The sequence below is a fragment of the Amaranthus tricolor genome, chromosome 16, assembly GCF_026212465.1.
Source record: "Amaranthus tricolor cultivar Red isolate AtriRed21 chromosome 16, ASM2621246v1, whole genome shotgun sequence".
NCBI classification, from domain to species: domain Eukaryota; kingdom Viridiplantae; phylum Streptophyta; class Magnoliopsida; order Caryophyllales; family Amaranthaceae; genus Amaranthus; species Amaranthus tricolor.
The window spans coordinates 5,876,234-5,885,200 of NC_080062.1; the positions used below are offsets into that span (position 1 = coordinate 5,876,234).

Consider the following 8,967-nt stretch of genomic DNA (forward strand, 5'->3'; position numbering starts at 1 on the left):
TGATTTAATGTTATATTCAACCATAGATAATTAAGAACTAAGAATTATTTAATCGGATGTTCATTTTCAATGTGATTTTAGATTTGTAACGTAGTGGACACTCAAATAATCAAATTTTGGAGAGAGCGTTGAAATGTCTGTAATTTAATTCAGGGTACATCACAAGAAGCGAAAGTTACGTGTTTAAAAAAAAATATTCATGTTGCACATAAAACAAAACATGTTTTTTGACCTTTTATATATTAAAAAAATAAGTGGGGCAAGAGCAAGACCACTTAACGATGCATCGAATTTGTGTATTTTAATTAGCAAATTTGAAATGCCACTGTGTTGATTACTGTATTTGGTCCATGACATAGCTTATCATCAATTTGTTCTTGTTTTTTTCCAGTTTTTGTTTGATACTCACATTTGGGACTATTAGCTTGAAATCATCATAAGATCTCCCAACTGCCATATTTTAATGACGTGGTCGACTCAAGCTCATACAATGGATATAATTTATTCATCATACTCATTGAGTTTGTGTCGCGTTTCCGTTTCATTATATTTGTTATATTTGACTTTTTTTGCGTTATTTATTGAAATATTACATCTAAAAGTTATAAAAAATTAATTATATCAAAGTATGTGATTAGACGATTCAAACCAGATCCCACTTGACTATATTTATTTTACAAATTAGCTATAACGTATAAAATAAACTTAAACGATAAATAGTTGTAGCAAGTATTTCAGAACGAAAGAAATATCACTTTATAAACTTAACTTTTATTGCAACAATTGCAAATTGGGTTCCTATTTCTCCTTCTTATTTATTTTGTTAAGACTCATTTCTTAAATTCTACTATAAATTCTAATTTCTAAAATACTCGCACCTGATTGTTACATATATGAAAGTATTATATATAGTGGTGAATTATTTTAATAACACCAGGACTTCTAGGAGGTCATCCAATCTACTGTTTTTCTCGACCAAACAAGCTTAATCGGAAAGTTCTGATGGAACTTGATGCATTAGTGCTGGTATGATAACACCCACCATATTTCAATTTATTCTTTCATTTTTTTTATTTTTTTAAAATCTAACTTGATTTTGGTTGGAGGATATATAGATAAATAACGGTTATTTAAGAAAGTAGTAAATCACGCTTATGCGTCTTTATTTTATAAGAGGTCTTTTGTGATTTTTATTTTATCTTTTACTTAATTTTTTTTTATTTTAATACTATAGAAATATTTTATCTTTTTGTAATTATTTAAAAATAATTATTACTGTTTAGAAATTTCTATTTTTGGTTGTTGTGAAGCACGTCCAGATGAGAATAGATGGACTCTAGCTATTTTGTAAGGTTTTTTCCCTATGTGTAAAAACAACGTACAGACCACTCGTCCACTCCCAACACTAGCTTTCCAAATGACCTCATTTAAAATCAAGCAATGATCACCTTCTTTTTCTATATGCTATATTCTCCCTCCCACCTAAAAATGTTAAAAACGATTTAATATTTAATCAACCTTGTAACTAAATATAAATTTATTTTGACTTTAAAATGAGTTTAAAATTATGTAAAATCCAAATAAATACAAGCTAAGAGTCGATTTTGAACTGACTCAGAACGTTTGATACAAAATCTGACTGATGACCCAAATGAAGACATATACTAATCTACTCCATCCCACCGATTTTCATACATTTTCCTTTTTAATTAGACTTTTACATTTTGCTACATTTTTAATTTTGACTATAATCTACATTCGCTTCAATTCTTATTCATATATTTAAATTATTTCTTCATTTCATCTAGGCATTTCTATTTCCTTATATAAATCACATTTCACTACTTCCACGATAGAAACAAAACTCATCAATCGTGCTAATTTTTCATCATTTTTATTTTTTGAATTTTGACAATGACATATCAAATTCTTTTAATTTCATTCATACATTTTATCTTTTTTTAATTTCATCTACACATTTTACTTTCTCTTTTTATTATTTATTACCAAGTATCCATTTAAAAATACAATTTATTTATCTTTGCTATTAGTTTAAGAGGATGAATTAGTATCTCATCTACTTTATTTATTAGCAGTTAAATGTTTATTTTTGTGGAAGAATAGTAAATCTTCCTCGGAAGAATCAATGCCCAAATTTTTAACATAAATGGGAATTCTAAGAAGAGTGAGTATTAGTAATAAATGTATATTTTACTAAAAATGGGAGAAAGATGAAATAAAAATGTAAGTTGAAAGCGTGAGTTAAGATAGAGTGTGGATAGTGATCGTCATAGATCAAGTCTGCGTCGAGTCTAACTAGACCTATGAATTTTAGTGGATCCATATTCGGATTCGAACTCGTTGGATATAAAATTTTAGACCAAATTTAGACCTTTTTAGATTTAGAGTTCCAAATAATCTTAAGTTAATTATTCAAACTAGACTTTTTTTTTTTAGAGGTTTCATTGGCACTAAAATGAATTAATAGGTTGTATATAAGCCTAAATTATGTCCAAATAAATATTCAAATAGGTTAAGAACGAATTTATAATTGATTTTGGGTTGTGTAAGTTGGGTCTAGATCAGATTTGGGTCTGGATTTTAAATGGTACCCAACAGAGAGTCTGGGGCGGGTTTGCGTTTGAAGACCTTAGACCCAGAGCCTAAAAATAGAGATGGGCGTCTAATAGAGTCTTAGACCCATGATCATCTTTAAGTGTATGTCATTGCAAAAATAAAAAAAAGAACAAATTCAATAGGATGAACTATACTTATATACTTATGTACAAAGAATGATTGACACTATTGATGATTAATGATTATAATGTGGAAATAGCTTGTTTTAGGCTATCAAAGAAAAAATTAGACAAAATGTATAATAGCAAATAACGTGGCCAAAATCAATGGTGTTGCTACGTGATACAATGCGTCATGACTAACAGGTCATCTTGAGCCGAGCTATATTTGGGGTTGCAACTGAATATTATCCTTCTATTTTTCAATTTTAATCACTTGAAAATGGCATGCTTGACAGGTCATGTCTAAGAACTTCGAGTTTGATCGACCTGCTTTTCATATTTGTAATTGTGAGTTGTGACATGGTTAAATTGTTTATTCGAGTCATTAAATTGATTTCGAATTAGATGTTTCGAGTCAGTTTGAAATCGGATTTTATATTTATATTGTTTTTATATAATCGTGAATCATATTTGAAATCGGGTTAAATCAGGTCCGATTACAAGCTTAGGTAAATTTCAGATTATAAGATCTCTTTTGAACACCTCTCACATGCTTGTAGCTTGAAAAATTTATTCATCATTCCCAACAATCATTCAAATATAAAAAGACATTATAGCGCTACAATAAATATATATGTTTAATCAAAATAAAAAAAATTAAATAATATTGTGGATTCCAATCAAAAATATAAGGTGGAATTGAAAATTTTGATGTAGAACTGAAAATAGGTAGTCTTTTGCAAAGAAATGTATTATATAAGGTAGTTTTTTGCAAAAAATTTTAGATAAGGTAGTTTTTTGCAAAGAGGGATATAGAATAGGTAGTTTATTATAATTTTCTCTAATATTTATTAGTTATGACCCACTAAAACACAATTTTGAAATGGATCATAATTTGACAGTTTTAAATATAGCTAAGAGAGAATATATTTTAAAAATAGTTGTGAGACCATCTCTTAAACTGACATAATATATTTTTACTGTCTTAAAATAATTACATTTTACAGTTCTAACATAATCACAGGATTAAAATGGTGACGTAACATTTCATCATTTTGCTCTTTTTCCTCTTACTTGACTTGTAGCTTTGATGGACCCCACTATAGATTTTCTATAATCAACTTATCAAAAATATCCGGTATCTACACACTGCAGTGTGCTCCAAATTTTTTAACTTCATTTAACACTCTACAATCAACACATAGTCATACATTGTCCATGCACTACTCCTATATAAAAAGAGTAGATGAGCCTAAATAAGCACACAGCAACAGTTCTTTTTTCTATATATATCGCCTCATAACTTCTACCTTATATATTATTTAAATGCTTTACTTTTTCCTTCTTATTTAAATTGTAGTACTATTTATTTTTGAAAAAAAAAAGATTTTAAGTGTTTGTTTAATCACTTCTTCATGGATAATGCAACCCTAGCAATGATACTTACAATATGGCTCATTTCAATTAATTTCATAAAAATGTTTTTTACTCACCAAAACACAAAACTTATTCTTCCTCCGGGTCCAAAACCATTACCAATTATTGGCAACATTCTCGAAGTTGGGAAAAAACCTCATCGTTCATTCGCAAACCTAGCCAAAATCCACGGCCCTTTAATTTCCTTACGTTTAGGAAGTGTTACAACAATTGTCGTATCATCAGCAGAAGTTGCCAAAGAAATGTTCTTAAAAAAAGACCAGCCTCTCTCAAACCGTAATGTTCCCAACTCCGTCACTGCTGGTGATCACCACAAACTAACCATGTCATGGTTACCCGTATCACCCAAATGGAGAAATTTCCGTAAAATCACAGCCGTTCATTTACTTTCACCTCTAAGACTTGATGCATGTCAATCTCTTAGACAAGCCAAGGTGCAACAACTTTATCAATACGTACAAGAATGTGCTCAAAAAGGACAATCAATTGATATCGGTAAAGCTGCATTTACAACATCGTTAAATCTTTTATCAAAACTATTTTTTTCAAAGGAATTAGCTTGCCATAAATCTCATGAATCTCAAGAATTTAAACAATTAATTTGGAATATAATGGAAGATATTGGTAAACCTAATTATGCAGATTATTTTCCAATATTAGGATGTATTGATCCATTAGGGATTAGAAGAAGATTAGCAGCTAATTTTGATAAATTAATTGCTGTTTTTCAAACTATAATATCTGAAAGGCTTGAGAATAATAAAAACGCAAATGCAACTAATGATGTGCTTGATGTTCTGCTGCAATTGTACAAACAAAAGGAGCTGAGTATGGGTGAAATTAATCATCTACTCGTGGTATGTTAAATTATTATTATTTTATAATTATTTTATTATTTTTTATTTATTTTGGACACATTAGATTTAAATGTTGAAAATAACATTTTCACTATTTCAATGATAAGATGTGATCATGTGGGGCTTGGATTTGTCGAACTTTCTAACATTAGTCCCTTCACCTAATGGCCGGGCGGAGCTACTGGTGCGCGAAATAGATAGTTATTTGACCTATCGGATTTTCTAACATCATATCAATATAATGAAACTGCTCAAATACCGATCTTATTTTACTTAGCTAATTTTTTTTTTTTCTGTAATGTTGATATAAAAATTTATTTCCCTCCCCTCACTTTAATTCATTCTTTAATTTTAGAGAAATAATAGTCGGTCTTATTAAATTTATTATAATTTTAATTTTTAATTATTTTAATGATTTTATTTTAATTTCATTATAGTTTTATTTTATTTATTGCTTCATATGTATTTATTTTCTTATTTTTGTTTATATATTCAACAAATAAAATTTTAGCAAGTTAAGTGGAATAGATGAGTACTTACTTCAAGGCCTTGTTAAGTTCAACATAGATTTAAGTTGACAGTACTCTAACTTATTTTTATAAAATTAAACTAATTTTATTGAATAAAAAATCTCGTCAATGATCATATATAATACTACTTTCATTCCTCCGTAAATGTCTCATTTACTTTTTCATACTATTTAATGTACTTATTCAATGCTTAATATCTCTTACTATACATAACGAAATATATAAAAATTAAATATTAATAATCTTTGTATTGAGATGAATCAAACAAGATCTCACTTGACTATGTTTTAATTTATTGATTAATAATAAAATATAAATTAAGAATAATAAGTAAATAGTGTCAAAAAGTAAATGAGACATTTTCAGTAGAACGGAGAGAGTACTAATTTAATGACTTGTTTTCCTGACATCCCAAAATAACGTACAACTTATATAACACAGTTAGTATTTTGAGAGATTTTTTCTTTAAAAAACGCATTTTAAGTCCAACCCATTAAAGATTAATGTTTACTTATCGTATTCTTAATGACTACTTACATTATTCTTAATGATTACTTACCGTATTCTTAATGCCAACTTTCAATATCGTCAATGTCTACTTACATCATTCTTAATGCTTACTTATAATATTTTAAAAATATGTAATGGGTCGACCCGATTAAAAATGGTCTCTCAAAGAACCGTCTATCATAAAAATTTGTGTATAAAACAGGACTGTCATGTGAATCTGAGTTGAATTTTATAAACCTGATATTCGCACCAAAAAATTTTACATGCGCTAAAAAGTGGATTAAGACATTTACTGTCCGTTTTGTAGGTGGTAAAAAACGGTAATAATGAAATGAAAAATTAGTGTAATTTTGGTTGAAAATTCTCTTAGCTACGTTAATGGTCATACTTGTCCAACTTCAGTCATCTCATTTTCTTCATAAAATTCATTCCAATACACTATCATTAGAAGAGATGGTATTAGGTGGTAATGAAAATCTGTAAACAAAACAATTTTTTGTGATTAAAATTTCATTATCATGGAAATGATCTGAAACTTTTGATAAAATTTTACAACATATATCATTTCTACCGTTAACATTTAATACCACTAAACAAACAGATTAACGTATAAAAACTTAGGTTTCTTATCTAGCGGGAAACATAGTTTTCCTTTGACTAAATTATTGATTTGGTACGACGCGATAGGAGACACTGACCTGAAAGAAAATCACAGTACAACTACTACATTATCATACTCTTTATATGATAGGATATTAAACAACTTTTGTAACCATTAATCCAACAAGTTACAATTCCCTCAAAAACATCTCATATAAAGGCTATATTGTACACCATGACACAATGTACGGAGAATATAGATTTTAAAATTTTCTAAGCAATATATATAACAATATTAGCAAACATTATATTGTACTAAGTTATAGTAGTTGCATGAAACTAATAATCATACTCTTTGTATGATAGGATATTTTTGATGCTGGAACAGATACTACTTCAAGCACTTTTGAATGGGTTATGACAGAATTAATTAGAAATCCAAATATGATGGAAAAAGCTCAACAAGAAATTCAAGAAGTATTAGGTAAAGATAGACAAATTCAAGAATCGGACATTATTAAGTTGCCTTACTTACAAGCCCTTATTAAAGAAACATTACGATTACATCCACCAACTGTATTTCTCTTACCCCGTAAAGCTGATATGGACGTTGAACTATATGGATATGTTGTGCCTAAAGATGCACAAATACTCGTTAATTTGTGGGCTATTGGAAGAGATCCTCAAGCATGGGAAAAACCTAATGCTTTTTTACCCGAGAGATTTTTAGGTTCTGATGTTGATGTAAAAGGACGAGATTTCGGACTTTTACCTTTTGGAGCCGGAAAAAGAATATGTCCCGGAATGAATTTGGCTATTAGAATGTTGACTTTGATGTTGGCTACTTTACTTCAATTTTTTGATTGGAAACTTGAAGAAGGTATGAATCCACAAGATTTAGACATGGATGAAAAATTTGGGATTGCTTTACAAAAGACCAAGCCTCTTGAAATCATTCCATCCCGTAGGCATTGAATTTCAATTTATTGGATTCATATGTTTTTTTCTTGTTAATTCACTCACCTTATTTTGTAATTTGTTTATGTTATTTTTTTACTTCAACATTCGTTCAGGTTTGTTTTATTAATTTAATTAAGATTCATGTATCGTTTTTTATTCATCCATTGTTGAATGAAAAATTGTCAATTGTTAGTAAATTACTTTTGTGTTGCTTTCTTACAATATTAAATTGTAAAGGTAAATTGTTAATATTAAAAAAAATTTATGTTTGATTAGCTGAAAATAAACTCATTTACTCCAATAAATCTATTTACTATTTATTTTAAATAAACATACCAATTAGATATATTTGCTAAAAATGAATCGACCTTTTATTTATAAGAATCTTCAAAGCTTCTTTGTAAGTCAAGAATTAGGAATAAACAATAGTTAAGTTTAATTTTTGCGGATTGAGTAAATTAGGTTGATTTATTTTTTTTACAATTTTCTCTACTGCAAAAGACAAAAGTGTCAAATGCAGAAAAAAAAAAGTTTGAACGTAATGAAAATACAGTTGAATATCCAAAAGAAAACTATTGTTTTGCCGTGTAATAATCATTTAAAAGGCAAAAGATGTATTGATAATACTTTTTTTTATATGTAAAAGATCTTATTTGACAGAAATTGACAACTATAGAATACTCGATTATATCCTCATAATATTTATTAGTTAGGCCTTGTAATATATATATGACGCATACATAACAGTGAAACTATCTTGTATCACAATTTGTGATTTACCCATCTCGTAGCTTGATGGTTATACCTAAAATACAAATTTTTAAATGAAGTTGTCATATGGTAAGACTTTCTATGAGACTGGCCCATCTACATTTTGTCTACATAATTATTTACTTATAATTTTAAAATGACTAATCAAAAATAGACTAATTTTATGAGTTTATGTCATGATAAAGTGAAAATACTCCCTCTCTTTTTATGTTAACTTCTTACATCAAAAAGCTTGACCCAAACTAGCCCGTGGGTTAAATTTTGAAGTTTCGCTTTTACATTAAAGCCCGTAAGTACTTCAAGCCCACTATGAGCTTACTGTATAATTCTATATAAATCCTTGTTCAAGACAGTCTAATTATGAAATGCGCCCTATTTCTCAAAATTAGTTTTTGTACTCATATTTATATGGAAAGGCCTTCTAATTTGCCTTTTGGGCTCAACCATAATCTTTTGTCGCCTCTAAAATTATAGGATCTTCTCACGATAAAGCTAGTCCATCCAAGAAGTCCAATTACTGAAGTAAATATCTTAATTAATTTAATTTAACATAATTTAAAACTA

The 8,967-nt window shown here is 28.4% G+C and overlaps 1 protein-coding gene across 1 annotated transcript; it reads left to right on the forward strand.

Annotated features, from left to right (window-relative positions):
* Positions 1–3,615: 3,615 nt before the first annotated feature.
* LOC130803140 (cytochrome P450 76AD1-like) lies at positions 3,616–7,829 on the forward strand. Its single transcript, XM_057667324.1, has 2 exons — positions 3,616–5,032; positions 7,039–7,829. Exons 1-2 carry the CDS (start codon positions 4,154–4,156, stop codon positions 7,645–7,647), a joined length of 1,488 nt encoding a protein of 495 aa, XP_057523307.1. The 5' UTR covers positions 3,616–4,153; the 3' UTR covers positions 7,648–7,829.
* The last annotated feature ends 1,138 nt before the right edge of the window (positions 7,830–8,967 follow it).